The sequence below is a fragment of the Temnothorax longispinosus genome, chromosome 12 (assembly GCF_030848805.1).
Source record: "Temnothorax longispinosus isolate EJ_2023e chromosome 12, Tlon_JGU_v1, whole genome shotgun sequence".
NCBI lineage: Eukaryota > Metazoa > Arthropoda > Insecta > Hymenoptera > Formicidae > Temnothorax > Temnothorax longispinosus.
In genome coordinates this window covers 988,786-1,011,068 of record NC_092369.1, presented here as the reverse complement: position 1 = coordinate 1,011,068, position 22,283 = coordinate 988,786, and the positions used below count along the sequence as shown (strand labels likewise).

Sequence of the window (22,283 nt, the reverse complement as noted above, 5' to 3'; positions counted from 1 at the left end):
ATGGATATATTATTAAAAAATATATTTAATTATATTTCTCATTTTATACATATATAAAAACAATGTCACTCAATTGGACAATAAGTTTTACTAGAACAAAAATATTTGTTAAAATATGATCTAATCTAAAACGTCGCTTAATGTTAATAAATAAAATATAAAAATAATCTAATCTACTCATTTCTAATATTCAGGGGAACCATTTTGTGGATCGTAATTGCTGCTTGTCTGCGAGATATTCAGCAACACCTCTAACACTTTGAAAAGTCGGATCCAGAAGTGCTCCGCAAATATGAGTTTCATAAATTTAAAATTGCTTTTTTATATTTTGTAAAATAGTTTCTTTAAGTTGTTTTACTACGAATAAATCGTATTCATTTACACACATACTACTCTCAACTTCTGCCCTGAAAATATTAAAGAAGTAATTGATACAACAGCATCTATTAACTCAGCTTTTTAAATTTGGCGGCGCAGGGGTCTACGAAACGCTACGCTAGTACGCTTACTGTTGTGCTGTTCATGGAGCTCGCATTCGCTAGCGCTATCATGGCTCCATGAACGGAGTTAATAGCGTTAAGGCCATTGCACGTAACAAAGTTTTAGTCATAATCGTAAGGTTGTAAGAAAATAAACCAATCACTGTCGATTATTCTCCTCGCGCTTGAAGAATAATCAAGTGTGATTGGTCTATTTTCTTACGGCCTTACGATTAAAACTAAAACTTTGTTACGTGCAATGGCCTTTAGCGTTGGTAGCGCGGTAGCGATAGAGACCCTCTAACAGAGGCTACGGTCAACGTGACGCTACAAATGCTTTGGAGCGTTCTTCTTCTCTTTCTTTCTTCATTGAAAGAAAAGAGAAGAGGAATGCTTCGAAGCATTTGTAGCGTCACATTGACCGTAGCCAGAGTCTGGCCATAAGGCCAGTTTTATCAAAATCCTGCGAGAGAGAAGGATGTACATTCATATCGCTTTCTCTTTCTCTCTTATATCTTTTTCTCTTTCTATTTCTCTTGCTTTGACAAAACTGGCGGACCAATCAAAACTGGCTGTCCTTATGGCCAGACTCTGGAGGGTCTCTAGGGTAGCGAGCTCCCCGAACGCACCCATAACTTCTAACCTATTCATCGCCCGCCACGTATGTACAATGTACAATTCGTGTCAGTGGTCAGTGTCATATGCTGGCGCAGTCGAAACGACGCGAACACGTCTCGAGGCGGATTTCATGCAGTTTTACACTATATTTGTTAAAAAATGGTTGTTACTAACAAACATACCAAACTATTTATATGCGCGGCCGGCATATTTGTGTGCTATTTCTACTTCGGTATGTTGCAAGAGAAAATCACACGTGGACAGTACGGCGATGGAGAGAAATTCACGTTCATGTTCGCACTGGTTTTCGTCCAGTGTTCGGTGAATCTTATATTCGCCAAAACGAGTCTGCTGACAGTGATGAAGCAAGGCGAGGACACTACGTCGACTCTGTATTATTCGCTGTCCGCCCTAACGTATTTTCTCGCTATGGTGTGCAGTAACATGGCTTTGCAGTTTGTCAGTTACCCGACGCAGGTGATCGGTAAAGCCGGCAAGCCTATACCTGTGATGATACTCGGTGTATTGCTAGGAAAAAAGGTATATAACTTAATGTAGATTATATTTTGCGAGACAGTTTTTTCAGTTCTTTATGCATTGAATTTTTTCCTGTCTTTAATGATCATATTTCCTTTGCAGGTATATCCAATTAGAAAGTACATATTCATCTTTTTAATCGTCATTGGAGTCGCATTGTTTATGTATAAGGACAGCAATGTCTCTAAAAAGCAGGCAGAGTCGCAATTATCAGTTGGAGAATTGTTATTACTGTTATCGTTAATAATGGACGGATTAACAAGTGCAGTGCAGGAACGAATGAGGGCAGAACATAACTCAAAATCAGGTCACATGATGCTTAATATGAATCTCTGGTCCGTTATCTTTAGTGGTACAGTGATTCTTATATCTGGAGAACTTTTGGAATTTATTCAGTTCCTCCAAAGATATCCTTCCACTATATGGCATATAACGACGTTTTCTATAGCTGGGGCATTTGGACAATATTTTATATTTCTAACGGTAGCTGAATTCGGTCCACTGCCATGTTCAATTATAACTACTACTAGGAAATTTTTTACCGTTTTAGGCTCTGTATTAATTTTTGGCAATAGTCTTTTTCCTAGGCAATGGATAAGTACATTTATAGTATTTTTAGGTTTATTTCTAGATGCTATGTACGGTAAAGATAAAAGTAAGAAGAATACTGTAAAATAGAATGTGATAATTATCTCAGCATTTACTTAGACGACAAACACACATTTTTAAGTATATACTTCATGCATTTAAATCATCATATCGCCTCAACAATAATTTATAATTTACTATAAATGTATTAGGGGTTCTAATCACAGATATAAAATAATAACAAAGACATTAGATGGTTATTTTTCTGTTTAATTTTTGCAAATGATAAAAAATAAGCGAGTACTCTTGAATCAAAGAAGATTGTAAATTTTATAATTGCACAAAGTTAATTCAAGACGAGAGAAGTTGAGAGATAGCATATGTAAAAATGTTTACAATATAATATATTTTTGAACAATTCTTTATTATCTTTGGTTCTACTAATAATTTTCTAGGAATCAAGGAACAGCTTTAATATCGTGCTGTTTATATTTCTATTAATTAGTAAATTTTGTAATCTATCATTAAGATTTTTCTGATTTCCCTCATTACATACATATTGAATTATGATATCAGAAACCAAAAATTATGTGAATTTTTTTTGCTACATTTAAAAATAAATTAATTTTTTTGCATATTAGCATTTTAATAGCACAAATTAAAAAAATATATATACCGAAGATTTTCTTGTCAATTTATAGAGAAGAGATTAATAAACGATCATAAATTTCAGTCAATCAGTGACGAGTTCAGTTTTTGCTGAAAATATGATATAAGTAAAGTAAGATACATATTTATTTACTATACAGGGTGTGTGTATATACAAAGGCAATTTTTAGGGGAAAAAATAGATTTAAATTATGATTAGAAAAAAAACGAGAGTAAAAAATTATAATTTCTTGCCTCTGAAGTTGTAATTCAACATGACTATAGTGAAGAGTTTGGAATTTTAAGATTAGCATGCCCTGGGTACCGATCCTGTAATTTGGTACGGAACTTTTCACCTTTTTACTCATTCTGATTCCACATAAAGTTTTCCACGAATCACAAAGTGTTTAAATGTCGGTTGAAAAGTTGTATGATTGCGCGATATCAGATTTACGTGAAAGTTTTCTTTTTTATATTTTCGTTCTTTGATGTTACCAGAGCACATATTATGGAACTTTTCGGAACGAATTCCGATCGGAATTCATTCCGAAATATTCCATAAGTGCCGGTTTACAAACTCTAAGGAATTGATCAATCACAGTCGAATTTGAGGAGAATAATCGACTGTGATTGGTCAGTTTTTTAGGACTTAAAACATCTATTGTAGACTGAATACGTGCCTTAGGGTCTGAGCAGAATTGTTGACTTATAATTTTAACACAATGTTTTATGCTTTAAAAATCTTTGTTTTTAGCAACGCACAATAAGTACTGTCTTGTGTCTCACGTTTTAGTGCCACTTCGACCAAACTCCGATTAACTTAATCGTTGATTAGTCCGTTGGAAATGACCAATCGCATTTGCTCATTAAGCAGATTGACTAATGCGATTGGTCATTTCCAGTAGATTAATCAACGATGAAGTTAATCGGAGTTTAGTCGAAGTGACCCTTAAACGTATGCACGAAGTGTCAATATTTATAAGACTTGAGACACAACACACAGTATTGTGTGTTACTAAAAACAAAGATTTAAAGCATAAAACATTGTCTTAAAATTATAAGTCAACTATTCTGCTCAAGCTCTTAGGAAACTACATAGGGTGCTTTCCAGTTAACGATAAGTCGACATATGTTACTCTATCTTTGTTGTTCACTAGATGTTGAAAAAAGACAGAATGGCGCTTGTGTCGACTCGTGTCGCTAAATAAATAAAAAGTACCCATAATCGCTGCCCAGAGGCTAATAAGAAAAAGAAAGATAAGATGAACGTTGTTTATAGCTATAATATATATATATATACATATATATATTGCGAATGTATTTCAAAATGTACGTAAATATAAGTATATCTGCTTATATATGTGTAAAATTTACTAAAAGTGTATATAACAAAGTATAGTAATACAATATAATTGCACAAAGAGATGAGATAAGCAAATCCTTCCATTTATTAGAAAAATCAAATTGTGTTTAATTAATGTTTATTACTGAGAATTCTAAGTCTTGTCAATACCATTGGTGTTTTATTTTGGAAGATATTGGTTTATATGAAGTATTTAAAGCTTTTGTATTTTGATAGGTAGTATAATATGTGATTATATGTATATCTCATAAATAGATCTTTTATTTGACAATTTGTCAATTAAATTATATCGTATTGTATGTGAACATATAATTTATTAAATGAACATTTGAATAAAATATTTGTTTATATTTATTTAAAATATAAGAATGTGTGTGTGACAAATCTTAAGAATATATTATTTTACAAGAAATAACGCAATGCGTTAAAATGTTGCCGATATTTTGCATCCTCATAGAGGAAACTTTGTTTTCGTGAAATTTTTTTCAGTTTTCTATGCCAATGTGTTCAGAATGTTCTAAAAACGTCGAAAAATTACATTTTTACAAAATGTCCGCGCCTGTTTGCGTGCGTGCGTGTGTGTGTACGGATATGATGTCCGTATAGTTTCTGTAACTTCCGCAAATTTTGAGATATTGGGTTGAATTTTTTTTTAATCGAAAGAGTATCATTAAAGGAAGGTTAGTGATGATCGGTAAAAAGGGGTTCTTTATAAAATTTTAAATTTTTTGAGAAATGTCCGTGGTTGCTCTAACTTCTGCATTGTGTTTAGTTGTTTATATCTGCATTTATATTATTATGTGCGAGTACATCTAATAAGTTTGTTAATATATACAATTCAAGTACTTATTGTTACATACATATACTTGCAAATTATCTTCATGAACACTTCAGCGAAGGATCGCGTTCAACTAACGGAAGAGCTCACCCTTCGGGTCACCGATTTTACCGAATTTTTGTAGGAATGTAGTATTTGTATAGAAGTAACAGATGCTATACGGAGACCATGCGATGACTCTCAAGCGTTTACGAGAAATCGTGTAAATTTTAACAATTTTAAAAAATATGTTGTATATAATGTATAATAATATAGAAAATACTAAAAAAGAAAAAAAGAAAAACGATGGGGCGCGACCTTCACACTTTATAGTTCGACGCATTGGCCAGACTAATTCCGCTGGGGAATCTGGAGCCACTGCTAGCGAAGAAGTTTGACGCCTAGTCTGCTACACCACGCTTGAGCCTTGAAGATGCTTCACTGCAATAGTATTAAAAGGAGCGTGCTAAAAGCTAAACGCTTGAGAGTCGCATTGTTTCCATATAGCATTTGTTACTTCTATACGAATTCTACATTCCTGCAAAAATTCAGCAAAATCGGTGACCCGAAGGGCCTCCCTTGTAAGTGAGCATATACTAAACATTGCATAAATTATAAAACATTGCGTAAATATAAGTATAAAAAGAAATATTGAAAGACAAGCATTGAAATATTGGACAATTTGGAAAATTAAAAAATGAAACTAATTTTGCACTCAGCACACTAGTAATGTCATAATGCATTCTGCGCTAAACGCAGTGAGTACTGTGAAAATGCATTCTGCGCTGTGCGCAGTGATTACTGTGAAAATGCATTAATTCTGCGCTAAACGCAGTGAGTACTGTGAAAATGCATTCTGCGCTGTGCGCAGTTTATAATGTTCGAATGAAATATGTACACAGCTGACAGCTCATCAATCTACACCTACGCTTCGCGCAGAAAATCTGTTGGAATTATGCTCTCCGCAGGGATCGAGATGGTGGTGGTGATTGCTAACGAACGACTCTTTTATATGCTATTACTATAACTCTTTATTCTCGACACAATATAAGACACCGTATATAAGACACGTATGCACGCGATGAGCTCGGACTATCTTTTTCTTCTTCCTATATTTAATGGCCTTCAAGCAGTGCTGCTCCGAAAACGGCCAGGACGAAAGCTCGGACTATCGTCTGTCGCTTCGCACGGCGTGCACGCTCGCGTTGCTGTAGAGTTCCTATAATAAGAGTTAGGACAAACCGCCGCCATGTACAGCTAAATGATAGCTTTGTCTCACTCCCACTAACTTCTTGGCTGAAACATATGGCGACCATGATAGCTTTGTCTCACTCCCACTTTACAGCTTGTCTCACTCTTACTAACTTGGCTGAAACATATGACGGGACCAATCAAAAATTGTCACCACATTGGCTTAACTTTTATTATAGGAACTCTACGTTGCTGCGCCACGCAGTGCCCTCTGAAAGGCCGCGAGTGCTCTACTCGCACAAAGCATCTTTCCAACAAAATTATCTAATCTAATAATAATCTAATTAAAAATAAGTAAAATAAACGTGAACGCGGTTACTAGATGGATGGGTGACCGATTGAAAATGGATTTTTTGAGCGGCTGTCGTATACGGAAGGAGAGTATAGTAGAGTTTAAGTTGTGTGGTGATATTTTTAATAATAAAACATATACAAAGTAACCCTATTGCAACATTCTTAAGATATTGCATTAAGATTTCAGAAATATAAACACAAACAATTTCGTACCTTGCCAGTGATGATTGACAAATATATTTCAATTCCATCCTTGGTTTGGGCCCTTTTCAAGTGCAAACTATAACATAACGTGAGATTATAAATAAGAGTCAATCTAAAATATATGTGTTGAAAGTAACAAAAAGAAAAATTAATACCTAAATCATCCGTATAGAATCGTCATTGAAATCACAAGATTTCCGTAATGTATAAATTTATTCCAGAAAAATCATAAGACTTAAATGTAATATTGTTTTATCTGTGGCCAGTTCAGTCGATGTAATTGAAATATATTTCAGAAATATTTTTACATTTTTAAATATTTCAAGAACATTATAGCAAAATATTGCAAAATATTGCAAAAGTGGACATAGGAATATTGTTGCAAGCTTTCAGAAATATATAATAAAATGAAACGTATAAAAAAGAGGGCATAAAGCCGTGACAAGGTGTTCGTGTCAAGTTATTTAATAAATAAAAACTACAGACGTTTCGGCCACCATCTGGTCATCCTCAGTGTAGAAAATAATTACAGAAATCTACAGAAATCTAACATTACAAACGAACGCATAGCACGCAATAAATCGTTTTATTTAGGAAGTTGTGACATGTTGACGGTACCGTGGTTCGGTGCTGAGTTCGACTTCCTAAATAAAACACCAAAGGGCTTATCACCATGCAGATCGCACCAATGACTTTAAATGCGATAGGAATTTAGATAAATTACGCACCATTCGGTTTCGTTACACTGTAAGACTCAGAATGCGAGACAAATGTCAGATAGATTGCGTGCTATGCGTTCGTTTGTAATGTTAGATTTCTGTAGATTTTTGTAATTTTCTACGCTGAGGATGGCCAGATGGTGGCCGAAACGTCTGTAGCTTTTATTTATTAAATAACTTGACACGAACAGTCGAACACCTTGTCACGGCTTTATGCCCCTTTTTTTATACGTTTGATTTTTTATCACAATATCCTTTTAAGATTATTATATAATAAAATATTTCAATCTTACAAAATAATATTTCTACAATGTTTTAACAATATTTCGTGCTATAAGGAAGGAACAATGCCGCCGAAATAAGAAAAAATATATTTTTTAATTTAATTTTTTATTTAATTTTTTTAACAATTAAAATAAAAACGGACTGAGAATCAAATTCTCCCCAGCCTTCTCTTTATCCACCTCTCAAGCCGCCTCCTCTACATTCTCCACTCCATCTTCCTCCTTCTATAATCCCTCTCGCTCTTGTAGAATGACAGCTACATAAAAAACAGTACAATTAAAGCGATTAAATAAAAAATTTTGTTTGAAATAATTTAAGAAATAAAATGACACTGACAAATGAAACATGCATATTATTACGTTGCGTTGATGTAAATGTTAGCCTTTTTTTCTCTCTCTCTTTAATTCATAACACTTTCTTTCTTCATCTTCAACTTCTTCATCATCACTTGTTTGCAATTCTTTCTCCATTAGTCTAAAAAATTAATAATGACTTTTATTAGAAAATTAGTTAGAAAAAATGAAATCATGCGATAAATTATGATGGATAAATCGGAAGCAAGTACATTATAGCTTATATACAATCAGCAAATAACATCTTTCTAAAATTTATAAAAATTAAAAAATAGAAATATTAACGAAATATATTACTTTTAATAAAAAATCTAAACAAAATTATGAAATGCTGTTACATGTATCGATAACTTACAATTATTGGCTGCGTTCCAATATTCACTGCTAGTATTGAAAAGCTATAGTTTACGTCATGTACCTATATAGATTTTCTACTGGCAGTGAATATCGGAACGCAGCCATATGAATGAAGCACATTTCAAAATCAATACCACTATCTTTTCATAGTCGATGTATAAATTTGCCACAATAAAAAATGACTGTTTGTTAATATTGGATATAAAAATATATTTTCAGAATAACGTGCGAATGGAAGTTTCAGTTTTCTTCTTAAAAATTAATTAATGCACTTTTGGATATAATAAATTAGATATTATATCGTAAATTAATTATGACAGATATCAAGGAGTCATAAAGTTGGTAGGAAATTCACGTTTAAACTGGCGCCGCCGCAATTTGGACTGCAAAGTTGAGTCTCTAAAATATATAGCCGGCTTCTCGACTAACGCTCCACGGTCACTTTGAGGCGTTTCGAGGGTCTCTACAGAGCGGAGCGGAGGAACCTGAAATTCCCAGTGGAACCGCGAACCTTGAGGAGGAAGTGCTGCGGCGTACCACGGGTTCGATCCTGGGATACAGTTCGGCCTCAACGAGCTACTCGTTTTGTAACCAAAACAGTTTGACATTGACCGTCGCGAGCGATCATCCAACTATCGGAACGAAATGCTTAATCGCAAGATCCAAAGTCTTTCAGCATTACTTTGCCTGCTGCCTGCGCGCTTGGTGGGGACACGCACACAGCTGACGAAGCCGTGTACGTGTGCGCTGGGCGCTCGGCGGCGACTCGGCGCGGCTCGGCCAGCTTCGGGCGGGTAGAAGAGCACAGACATAAACGGGAAACACAGACTTTTGCATAACGCATAATACGTAAGCATAAGAAAACTGATTGGTTTATTTTTTTATGCACATGTGTATAGACCAATCAATTTTCTTATGCTTACGCATTATGCGCTGTGCAGAAATGTGTGCTCCCCGTTATATACTCGGATGTCTCGTTCTTCCCCACGTTGTAGCATAGCCATATAGCCGGTTCGAAAGTCGTATGCGCTTAGCGCGTCGGCTGACTTGGCTCTAACAATTATGTCTTGCGTATCCCTTCTGATGTTGATTTATGAATAAAATATATATTATAACATTGCAGATGACAATAAAATATCCCTTCCCACACTAGGCGCAAAACACTATCGTGTGTCTCTTAATTATTTAAAAGTAATGAAACTAATAACAAAAAATGTTAGTAAAATTGATTAATTACATAAATGATATCTAATGAAATTATATTATCTTTATTTTGAAAATAAACTATATAAAAGAAATAAAAAAACAGAAAAAGCGTAAATAATAGAAATCCACTCTTGGCCAATATGTACGCTTTCTTCTAAAGAAATTTTGTTATTAATTTAGAAAATAAATTATTGTTAACACAAGAAAAGTGAAATAAAACATTAAATTATATATTGTTTACAACGCAATTTACAAACTAATAACGAAGAATTCCATGTTATTTTGCCGATTGATCGAATATAATTAAAAAAATATATATATATATATATATATATATATATATATATATATATACAATACGCAATGTAGCAAACGAAAGAAACAGAATCGTAAGACTACAATAACATGACCTAAAACCAAAAAAAATGGTTCAGTACGCGACTAGATTAACAATCAGATGACCCGACTTAAAGGTAAGTGATTTGGCACGCGATTAGATTTGATATTAGTGTCATGTTCCAACGCCTGACGGCTCCAAGGTAGAAGCATGCACGGAACTAGACTCGAGAGAAAAGAGATGGTTGTAAAGCTTACGTTTAAATACGGTGACAGTTGATGAGGACACGATCTCAGTAGGAAGAGAGTTCCATAGATAAATTCCAGCTAAATGGAAGGACCTGTGATAAGTTTCAGTCCTGTGGATAGGAATTTGATACGCATGTTCTTATGAGGAAGCCTTTTTTATGTATAATTATTAGTATAAATATTTATTAATTTGGCTTTTCATAGAGGAAGTTTTATGAGCGAAATAAAATGTTGATTAAGCAACGTGCAAATTTATAATTTGCATACTTGAAAATTGTAAGAAAGTAATGTTTAAATTTTTAATTTGTACACTTAAAAATTATAAGGAAGCAATGTGCAAGTTTCTACTTGCACACTTAACAACTATAAGGAAGCAATGTGCAAGTTTCTACTTTCACACTTTTCTTATTGTGATAATCTTTATTGCGACTAATATTTGTTATACTATTACAAAAATAAATTAAATAATTAATGTTTTTACTAAAATGATTACTATTAATTTCGGATATTTCTTAATTTTTCCATTTTGTTCCATTTTTTATTTATACATTAGTTTTTTTATTTCTACTTTAAAATATTTTTTTAAATATATAAAAATTGCTTTTATTACTAAAATTATGAAATAATAAATTAGTAGCACAAATGGAGCTTTACAATCGACACAATGTCGACGGCAAACATTGCCATAATGAGCGTCGTGCCGTCAAATTGGCGACAACATTGCTCGTAGTTGAACTCTTTTTCACACTACACAAGAGGTAGAGCAAGGCGCGTTCGCGGATATTTTTTCTAATTCTGTATCACGTTGCATTTTGGCACTCAAGTCAACTGTAACTCTTAAAGACTATACCTCAAGTCTCAATTTTGGACAATTTAAATTATTGGCAACTTTTTCTAATTCTGTTATATTCTTCAGTTTTTTCTACCCCTATTTCATATATAATTCTTTAAAATGATTAGACCAAACTTTATAAGGCTTCTATGTATGTACAGATTCTCCGAAATTTCAAACGTCTGTAACTCAAGAACTGATTAACCAAATCTTAAAAAATTATATATGAAATAGGGGTAGAAAAAACTGAAAAATATAATAGAATTAGAAATAGATCGATATTTAAAATATTGAGAAAGCTACAGCGTGTGTGTAAAACACACTTTTCTAAAAAATGAAAATCCCCTTAAAATCCATACCGGTCAACAGATTTTAATAAAATTAGAGGAGAATATACTTTCTATGATACTCTATTTGTGTGCAAAATTTCAACCCGGTATCTAAAAAATTGCAGAAGTAGATGCGTGTACAAAAAATCCGTACACACACATACACATACATACTTCCGGACATTTTCTACTAATATGATTTCTTGACATTTTGGAACATTCTAAACCTATTTCCATCTAAATCTCGTAAAAATTTTTTTTTACTATCACAAAGCTTCCTCTATGAGGAAGCAAGAAGAAAAGATATTAAAAAAGTATTAGTTTTAAGGTCACTTTACACGATTTATAATTCACGACAGTTTGTGACAAAATTGCATATATAAAAAAACATTCAAAAAATTAGAGATACATGTAAAAAAATATATACATATACAGATATATGTATACATCATACATGCATTAATTATACATCTTCAAATATTTTCTAAATTACAAAATACAAAACAAATAGAATTATATAATTCTTCTGTCGTGAATTATAGATTGTCTAAAGTAACCTTTACACTAGAAATACCAAATAATTTTCTACCGTTTCAATTTTTAAAAGTAATGTTACATTAATCATGTTAAAGATCGAATAAATCGAATAATTATTTTATTACAATATAAATTTTCTACTTTAAAAAACAGAATATTAAAAAATAAAAGCGGTCGAAAATAGCTTTTGGCATTTCTAGTGTTAAATCGGAAAAAAGTGCACATGTTTTACTTAATATAATACTGAAAATGATAACATATTTATAGCAAAAATATTTCCATAATCATCTAAACTATTACAAAAACTACAGCCAATTTTTAAAATTAACAAAAGAAATATGTTATAATAAAATCAAAATAGATATAAATAATGTTATTACAAAAAGAACAGATATAAAACTTAATTTATAAACCACGGATTACATATATACATATATGTATTTAATGAAATAATAATATATATCTTTCTTCCACATTTTTTACACAATGGGCATTTAAAATAGGAAAAGTTGTTCGATTTTGCTAAGGAAACCATTGTATTTAAGGAATGTCGTACTTAAAAGTACAATTTTGTGGGCAAAATTATGTACAGCTATTTAAGAAAACAACGTTTTAAAGGACTACTGTCATTCAAAAGCGTACATTACGTACGAAATACGTGTACATTACGTCCGTACATTCAACGTACGTTGAATACCTCGTCAAATAATAATTTATTTTTCTCCTTACCAATGACTATTTTTAACATTTTGTAGAATATATTGTAATACAGACCGTAACTGTGTTCCGCGAAATTGACTGCCAGTGCTGAAAATCTATAATACATGTGACGTGACCTATACATTTTTAGTACTGGCAGTTTCGAAACACGATCAAGAGTGACATAATTTATATTATATTATTTATTATATTTCTTTATTTTATAAATACATAAAATATACAAATATGATATATAATACCCACACAGCACATAATATTGCAGATTGCAGCAATATTATTTTTCCATTGCAATATTATAATGAAATGTATCAGAAATATTGCAATGATATTACTGAGATATCTCAGTAATATTAAAATGTCCGCGAAAATGAATATCAGTAATATTACTGATATTTATTTCAGTAATATTGCGGTAATATTACTGCAATATATCAGTAATATTACGGTAAAATTACTATAATATTTGCGTGATATTTGTATAATATTGCTAGGAATTAAAAAACCATTTTAATAATTTTTATTCAATTTTATTAAATTATTTTTAATAGTATTGTTACATACAATTTTAAAATAATATTGATATTGTAAACGCAATAATATTATTTGTGTAATATTAGATAATATTTATTTAATATTGCTAAAAATTAAAACATTTTAATAAATATTATTAAATTTTATCAAATTGTTATTTTTAATAATAGTATTACATACAATATTAAAAAAATAATATTGATATTATCTTTCTATCTCTTTCTTCTTCAAAACTGCTCCATGCTACTCTGCACTGTATGAATTTCCACTGATAAAGAATGACGTAACACTATAACATAATACAAAAACTGTAATTATTATTTATATCTAATTATACAAGGTGAGTTTTATTTTGTATGCCAATTATCTTCACTAATTATCTCAGAAAGTATTGGTTTATTGGAAAAATGTTTCAGATAAAAGTTGGAGGGTTTATAGAGGAATAATGGATGGTCTTATTAGATTTTAAGTCTGGAACCTATGTTGAGCCCAGTAGGGTCCAAGTCAAATTTTTTAAATAAAAACTTCCTTTTTTATTACATCATCTTTTTCTACTAATTAATATAAACAACTTTTGTCTGAAACATTTTTTATTTGCCTTATACTTTTTGAGATATTCAAGAAAAATTTGATAATTTTTTTAATATTTAGCTTATATCTTGATAAATGCTTGTCGGAGGGGAAAATGATACAAGACTTTTTGACTTGATATGGTCTCAAGAATATGCTATTGCAATAATACCCTAATTTCTTTAAATATTTGTGTATACATTTTCTTGAAGCTTTCATGTGTACACAATTATTTAAAGAAATTAGAATACTATTGCAACAGTATATTCTTGAAACCAAATCAAGTCAAAAAGTCCTGTACTACTTTTCACTCCGACGAACATTTATTGACAAACATCTATTGTAAGCTAAATATTGAAAAAAATACCAAGTTTTCCTTGAATATCTCAAAAAGTATAAGGCAAATAAAAAAATGTTTCAGACAAAAGTTGTTCATATTAATTAGTAGAAAAAGATGATACCATAAAAAGGGGGTTTCTATTTAAATAATTTGACTTGGATCCTATTAGGCTTAACACAGGTCCCGGACTCAAAATCTAATAAAATTGTCTATTGGTCTTCCTTGAACTCTCCAACTTTTATCTGAAACATTTTTCCAATAAATCAATACTTTCTGAGATAATTATAGCGGAGATGATTGGCACACGAAATAAAAATCACCCTGTTTATTTCATACATAATTACATATTAAAACATAAGAGTACGGGGTTAAGTATGACGTGTTCCGATATTCACTGTCTATACTGAAAATCTATGGTTAATGTTATACATACATTTTAGATTTTCAGTACTGGATATTAAAATATTGGAACGCAGTTTATACCAAGTTTAAATTTTTCTTACTTATGTATTTAATAAATGAAGCTGTCGCTCAGAAGAGTTTGATAGAAATCAAACTGCTTGGTGCTGCTCTGCGTGAACTTCTACTGATGGAAAGCAACGTAACACTGCATAATACAAAAACAGTAATTATTATTTACATCTAATTATATATTTTAAACATAAAAGTAGGTTAAGTATGAATCTGTATTGTGATATTCACTATCTATGTATACTGGAAATCTGTAGTCGATGTTACACGTATACTTTGGATTTTCAGTATTGACGATTAATATTGGAAAGTATGGTTTATATCAAATTTAATTTTTTCTTACTTACATATTTAATAAATAAATCTTTTGCTCTTCTATCAAACTACTTGGTGCTGCTCTGGACTGCATGAACATCCACTGATGGAAAGCAATACTGTAACATATAGCATAAGAACAATAATTATTATAAAATCATGTAAATGGTTAAATAATTATGGTTAAATCATTTAATTAATGATTAAACTGCTTTTTAGGAGATTTGGGATCGGCATATTTCTATCACGTATCTCCAACTAAGCAGGGCTCCAGTTGGATTAAACTGTTAAAAATTTTGAGGTTAAGTTAGCATCAAGATTTAAGTATGAAGCCGTTAATAAATAATTTCATTAGAGACTCGTTCAATAAGGTTATAAAGGCAAATATATGTATTTTAAGATGGTCATTGAAATGATTTTTATGATATTAACGTGGTTTTTGCAGACCATTATGCCACGTAATCTCTATTTTTGGATTTAAAGACAAATCGCCAAATATATATGTACAATGTACATACATATTAGTAACTAGATTTTTCGCCCGCGCTTCGCGCGGGCTCAAAATCTATTCCCCTTTCCCCAAACTCACTCATTAATTAGGAGCACCTTTGATATTCTTTCTCCTCAAACTCTAACCTACATCTCTTCGAATTCTTTTTTAAAAAATAAAAAATAATAGATAATATAATAGATGCAGATTAGCATATTGTCAAATATTTCAAAAATGTAATCCTTTATATTAAAGTCTTTAAATTTTATTTTTGCTCGTGCCTCGCGCGTTTTTACCCTCCGTTGACCCACCATTATTAACTCTCTTTCATTTTCTTCTATTTTAATTTCTTTTTTCGAAATCATCAAAAAATTAGAAAAATTTTGGCACTGGTTTCAAGAAAATCAATTCTTAATGAAAAATTATCCATTAATAAAAAAATAAACTTATCCTCCAAAAATTAAAAAAATGTTGACTCCTATTTCATATATAATTCTTTAAGATTTGGTCAATTAATTCCCGAAAAATTTGAAAAATTTTGTAACCGGTTCCCAAAAAAATCGGTAACAAAAAATTATACACTTTATAGCAAACCCCATGAAATTCTACCTTTATTTCATATACAATTCTTTGAAATTCGATCAATTAACTCCCGAGAAATTTGAAAAATTTTGTAACCGGTTTCCACAAAAATCGGTAACAAAAAATTATCTATAAAAATTATCCATAAAAAAAATTTAGCTTGATATCTCAAAATTTACGGAAATTGGAGCAGAAATCGGAAACCCCTTTATTATTAGCAATTTTTCTATAAACTCATCGTAGCCATCCTAAAAAAATTAGAAAATTTTGAAACCGGTTTCCAAAAAATTGATTATGAAAAATTATACACATCTTCGCCATCCCCGAAAAATTAGAAAAATTTGGGCATTGTTTTTAAAAAAGTAACGAAAAATTATCTTTAAAAAAATTTAGCTAATATCTCAAGAGGAAATTAGAACAATCACGTACCTACATTTTTTTAAACAAAAATCGAAAACCCCTTTAGAAAAATTGGAAAAACTTCGTAACCGGTTTCAAGAAAATCAATTCATTAATGAAAAATTATCCATTAACAAAAAATTAAACTTATCCTTCAACAATTAAAAAAATTTTGACACGACTTTTATTTTATATATAATTCTTTAAGATTTGGTCAATTAATTCCCAAAAAATTTCAAAAAATTTGTAACCGGTTTCCAAAAAAATCGGTAACAAAAAATTATACACTTTATAGCAATCCCGGGGAAATTCTACCTTTATTTCATATGTAATTCTTTAAAATTCAATTATTTTCCGAGAAATTGAAAAAATTTTGTAACCGGTTTCCAAAAAGATCGGTAACGAAAAATAATACACTTTATATCACTCCCCAGAAAATTCTACCTTTATTTCATATACAATTGTTTGAGATTTGGTCAATTAATTTCCGAAAAATTGGAAAATTTTCTGATACCGATTTCCCCAAAAATCGGTAACGAAAAATTATACACTTTATGGCAATGTCCGGGAAATTCTATCCCTACTTCATATAATTTTTTAAGATTTGGTCAATTAATTTCCGAAAAATTGAAATAATTTTGTAACCGGCTTTCAAAAAAATCGGTAACGAAAAATTATACACTTTATAGCACTCCCCGGAAAATTCTACCCCTGTTTCATATATAATTCTTTTAAATTCAGTCGATTATTTCCCAAAAAATTAAAAGAATTAAAAAAATCGGTTTCCAGAAAATCGGTAACGAAAAACTATATAATTAGTGTTTAATGATTGGCCTGACTGGCAATATATTGAAAATTATAACGACGTTTCGACCTCTATTTTGGGTCCTTATCAAGTCGTTCGTCGGGCGCTATACGTGACGGTCATGCCGCACAAAGCTTATATCTGTTCCACCCGCCTTGTTAAAACGTAACGATGATTAATTTTATATTGTTTGACGCACATTGATCCATCATAAACTTGATAAGGACCCAAAATAGAGGTCGAAACGTCGTTATAATTTTCAATATATTGCCAGTCAGGCCGATCATTAAACACTAATTATATTTTATTACTGGCGAAAATTTATTTTATTCTTTGAAAAACTATATACTTTATGGCACTCCCCGGGAAATTCTACCCCTATTTCATGTACTCGTGGTAAAAATTCGGACAGAAAAATTAAAAAAATAAAAAAAATCGGTTTCCAGAAAATCGGTAACGAAAAACTATATACTTTATGGCACTCCCCGGGAAATTCTACCCCTATTTCATGTACCCTTGGCAAAAATTCGGACCACTAACGAATGAGTAGTTTGCGGTCAGACAGACAGACAGACGACGGTACTTATATATATAGATAATTATACAAAAATACTTTTAAAAATATTTGTGTGAACAATATTTATTAAATAAAGAAAAATTACCTGAAATTAAAACGATTGTTTCTGTGCGGTGTCGTACACGTGATTGCGTGGTCCCACGCAAGAGACAGCGAGAGAAGACCGGGAATGGTGGGGGTCGGTGCTGCGACCAAGCGCCAAGCGCATAGCCACACACACTAGCGTTCTTCCCTCCACTTACGCACTCAGAAACGTTCTGTTTATCCGTGTGACAAACTCGTAATTTGAAAAGTTTAATATTAATTATATAAGAAATATAAATTTTAAATTTTATCTATTTATTTTATTATCAATTTACTTACTGGCTCTTAATTAAAAATTAATTGTATTTATAATTACAATATATAATTACAATATATAATTTTATTATTACAAAACAAATAACAAGTTATATAATTAAATACCACCACTTATAAAATTTATCTTAATCACTTTTATTCCCCAAAAGTACAAGTCAGTCTCTTTTGATTTCATCACATTTTTTTATTTAGATTTTTCTTTCTTTCAGTCCAAAATTCTTTAACTGGTATATATTATCTGTGCAATACGTATGATTGTGTGATACCTTAATAACGTCTTAATGACGTCAATAAGATGTCATTAAAATGTCATTTGACATTATTTTGCTACTTAAAGTATTATATTTCAACAATATATTGCAGCAATATTACTGTAATATTTCAATATTATTTAAAAACGTGTAATACATCAGTAATATTTCTGAAATATTTCATTGTAATACGTAATATTTCCACTATATTGCAATATTACTGCAATATTTCTGCAATATTATGTGCTGTGTGGGTATATATATAAAAAATCAATATAAAGAATAAAATAAATAATAAAATAAAAGAAATTATATAATACTGTTTTTAGGGCGGCGGTGTGGTTCAGTGGTAGAGCGCCAGACTCGTAATCTGAAGAACCAGGTTTGAGTCTACTAGAGCCATATGTAACATGGAAAAGTTTTCCGAAAAACCGCGCTCCTCCGTGCAAGATGCGGAGAAAACTGGGCTCCGTCTTTCGGAAGAGACGTTAAACCGTTGGTCCAAAGGAGGAAACAGTAAGGTAGTGGATGAATTGGAAGTTAGGGTTTGGGTACGTCCCTTCAAAACGCCCTTTAAGGCCCCTTGGGGTATATAAAGTAAAATTCTTTATCCTTTTATATAATACTGTTTTGGAATTTATAATAAAAATATGATGTAAAACATCATTCATAATTTGTATGGAAATAAATATAAAGTATTATGTGTGAAACTTGTATTAAAACTACCCAGTAAACAATTTGTCAGCAAATTGTAACCAAATTGACACCAAATACGCGCAAAACTTTTCGACAAATCCGGTGCGATCTGTGTCTGCAATACGCTTGTGTTTTGCTAGCAAAGCTTGTGTACATGACTTGACACCAAATTGACGCTAAATATCGAGCAAAACAGGGCAGCAAAAGTTCAACGGCAAATTTGCGCCATATTGTGAACAAGGCTTGCCAACAAAAGCTCGACAGCAAATTTGTGCCAAATTCCGAGCAAACCTTGACGAAAGAACTTGACGCCAAATTGACACCAAATACCGAACAAAGCTTGCCAGCAATCTAATAGCAAATTGTTGACAAATTGCTATCAAAGTTTGTGTACAAAACCCGACGCCAAATTGATATCAAATATCAAACAAGATTTGAGAACAATACTTAACAGCAAGTTGGCACCAAATACAGAGCAAATCTTGATGACACAGGTTGACGCCAAATTGCAGCAAGCCTTGTTACGTAGCCATTAATAAATACTAAAATATATTTTTTTAGGGAAAATTAAAAGCATTAAATTATAAAAAACATACCTATAATTTTTTATTGATTTACAATTTTATTGATTTAGTGATAAATTATTTTATACATATGTTAAAAGAAATCTTTATATTTATAAAACATTATAAGACATTTATAAAATCTAACGGTGGCAATAAAATAATTAATTATATATTAATTACAGTAAATGTTATACAATGTGAATTTATAAATTTATAAAATATCTTTATGGGAAATTTTTTTCCTCATCGTTCTTTTGGTTCTCATTGTTCTTATCACTATTCTCGCAATTTTCAGAGTTATCATCGTTGTCATCTGAATGAGCCTCGTTTGCCGGTGTCTGTTAATGTTAAATATATCTCTATAATTATCGTTATTCTCGAAATCAAAGTGTTCAGAGTAGAAGAGACCGGAATTAACTCGACACTATTTTTTTAAATTTTTAATATTTAATTAAAATTTTTAGGCAATTTCAATGGTATATATTTAAAGAGTGTTCCTTCAGGTACAAAATTGATTCAGAAAGTTTTGCTGTACGTCGCTTTGTTTTGCCGCTAGGAAAGGAAAAGTGACGCGAAGACAAATTTTCGAATTGAAAAATGCCGGGGTAAACTCGACACCCCGCCGGGGCAAACTCAACACTTTGTTTGATCGACACAATTTGATCTGGAACTTATTTTTTGCTGTCTGAAAATGAAAATACATTGTTTATTGTGTACTTAAAAAGTACAAAAATTCGGAATAAAGTAGCTAGAACAATTATTGAAAATAATGAGATGAAAAATTGTTGAACTTTCAATTATCTTCATATAAACTCATGTCTGAAAAACAATTAATGCAGGTAAACTCGCGATCGGACGTGCGCATACATTTGTCATAAGCCATACGGCTGCATGACAAGCATCGTTTGTTACTGGGAGCCGACGAAACGGCGTGGTGTTGACTTTGCCCCAGACGTCGTTTTTCACTTTTGTCACTTTAAAAACATGAAAATTTTGAAAATATCCAGAAACGATTATCAGATTCATATAGAGCATCAAATTTCCCGTGAAAATCACTTACATATAGGTTTGCAAGAGTAAAGCTCGATGAAAGAGTAGAAATTTTCGAGAGATCAGAAAAATTACTTTTCACCATCAAAAACGCTTATGTCGCGCTAAAAATTACACCATAACTTAGAATGTCATCAAATCCCGTTGATAATACCAGCACATAAAGACGCATTTACAGTAGGAAAAACAAGTTTCTGCGATAGATTTAAATTAGCAAAAAGTCTAGTGTCAAGTTTGCCCCGATGTCGAGTTAACCCCGGTCTCCCCTACTCAAAATGTTCAGAATTATTAGAAAATTCAGAATGGTGAGGAAGTTCAGAATGATGAAAAAGTTAAGAATAATGAGAAAGTTCAGATTCTTTTTGATTATGAAGAAAATCTGGTATTACGGAACTTTGGCTTTTTTAACGGAAACATGTGCTTGCTGAATATGCGATTGATCGAATTCAATTAAAGAATCTGTTGAATTGAGCTTTTCTACAACTTCAACATTCACACTTTCTGCCTTTTAACTTTCTTGGAAAGCTTATAAAACGGTGTTTTTTGGCATGTTCTAAAATAAACTGCAAATAAATTTAAATGTCATGTTTACATAAAATACATATATTTCAAAATATATACTATCTTTACTCTTTAAAAACATTTATTTTTTTAGATTTTCTACTGCGCAATAACTATAACAAATGTGTTAATGGAAAAAAATATTAACTAAATTAAAAAAACTAACAGTACAAAATAAACTATAGGATAGAAGGCTGGCTGATTTTCGAGTTATAAAAAGGTCATCAACTTGAAGAGTGAGAACAAGTGTTCATAGGCAAATGGCCCCATTTTTTTCGCATTTGATTTTGGTCATGAAGTAGGTAGGTACCAAACGAAAGGTCTCGTCAATCTGATTACAGATATGTCAGTCTCAGAGCGTACCTATTTACCGTTCCAGAGATATCGGGCTCCAAAAATTCCAAAACCGGCGAAACCAGTAGCGCAGAGACTACGAAAACTATCGGTCTCCTCAAAAAGACAATAAAGATTATTCTCTCTGACCCGAGTCCCGAGTCGTATATCCTACCCCGAGATTGACATTACCGAGAACGTTCATAACAGGCATCATCTATTGGTTTTGGAATTTTTGGAGCCCGATATCTCTGGAACGGTAAATAGGTACACTTTGAGACTGACATATCCATAATCAGATTGACGAGACCTTTCGTGTGGTACTTACTTCATGATCAAAATCGAATGCGAAAAAAATGGGGCCGATCTTGTTTTCACTCTTTAAAAACAAAATCTCGTTTAATTAAACAAATTTTAAATACAATTAACGTTTTACGTTTCGACTTTATATACTTAGTTTTCTTCAGAAACCTGATACATAAGAGATAATACATAAAAAATAATTAAAAAATAAAAAAAAATAAAATTGCTATAGAATACTATAGATAAAAAGGATAAAGAATAAAGCCGCATACTTTGGACTGACTTGCCAGAAACGTAGCTAAGATCTACACTATGACATAGTATAGACCTTAGCCACAATTAATGTATATACGAGATGTCA

General features: G+C 31.5%; 1 protein-coding gene and 2 long non-coding RNA genes across 4 annotated transcripts; 1 reads left to right on the top strand and 2 right to left on the bottom strand.

Moving 5' to 3' along the window:
• The first annotated feature begins 800 nt into the window (after window positions 1-800).
• Meigo (Solute carrier family 35 member B1 homolog meigo) lies at window positions 801-19,750 on the top strand. Of its 2 annotated transcripts, none has more exons than XM_071794887.1 (2): window positions 801-1,637; window positions 18,743-19,750. In XM_071794887.1, exons 1-2 carry the CDS (start codon window positions 1,257-1,259, stop codon window positions 18,764-18,766), a joined length of 405 nt encoding a protein of 134 aa, XP_071650988.1. In that variant the 5' UTR covers window positions 801-1,256; the 3' UTR covers window positions 18,767-19,750. The 2 variants fall into 2 exon arrangements, with proteins under 2 accessions (XP_071650988.1, XP_071650987.1); XM_071794886.1 differs by lacking the exon at window positions 18,743-19,750 and adding an exon at window positions 1,737-4,308 and having other exon boundaries at window positions 814-1,637.
• LOC139822817 (uncharacterized) lies at window positions 7,890-9,263 on the bottom strand. Its single transcript, XR_011734594.1, has 3 exons — window positions 8,869-9,263; window positions 8,140-8,277; window positions 7,890-8,059 (listed from the first exon to the last, which is right to left on the bottom strand). It is a non-coding gene; the product is annotated as an uncharacterized lncRNA (long non-coding RNA).
• LOC139823241 (uncharacterized) lies at window positions 13,216-18,707 on the bottom strand. Its single transcript, XR_011734728.1, has 4 exons — window positions 17,888-18,707; window positions 14,982-15,068; window positions 14,667-14,770; window positions 13,216-13,542 (listed from the first exon to the last, which is right to left on the bottom strand). It is a non-coding gene; the product is annotated as an uncharacterized lncRNA (long non-coding RNA).
• Window positions 19,751-22,283: the final 2,533 nt, after the last annotated feature.

Bases quoted from the DNA above. Each gene is read 5' to 3' on its own strand.
- Meigo (XM_071794886.1), top strand. From the start codon at position 1,257: ATGGTTGTTACTAACAAACATACCAAACTATTTATATGCGCGGCCGGC. The intron at 1,638-1,736 runs GTATATAACTTA...TTTCCTTTGCAG, and splicing joins GTGTATTGCTAGGAAAAAAG to GTATATCCAATTAGAAAGTA.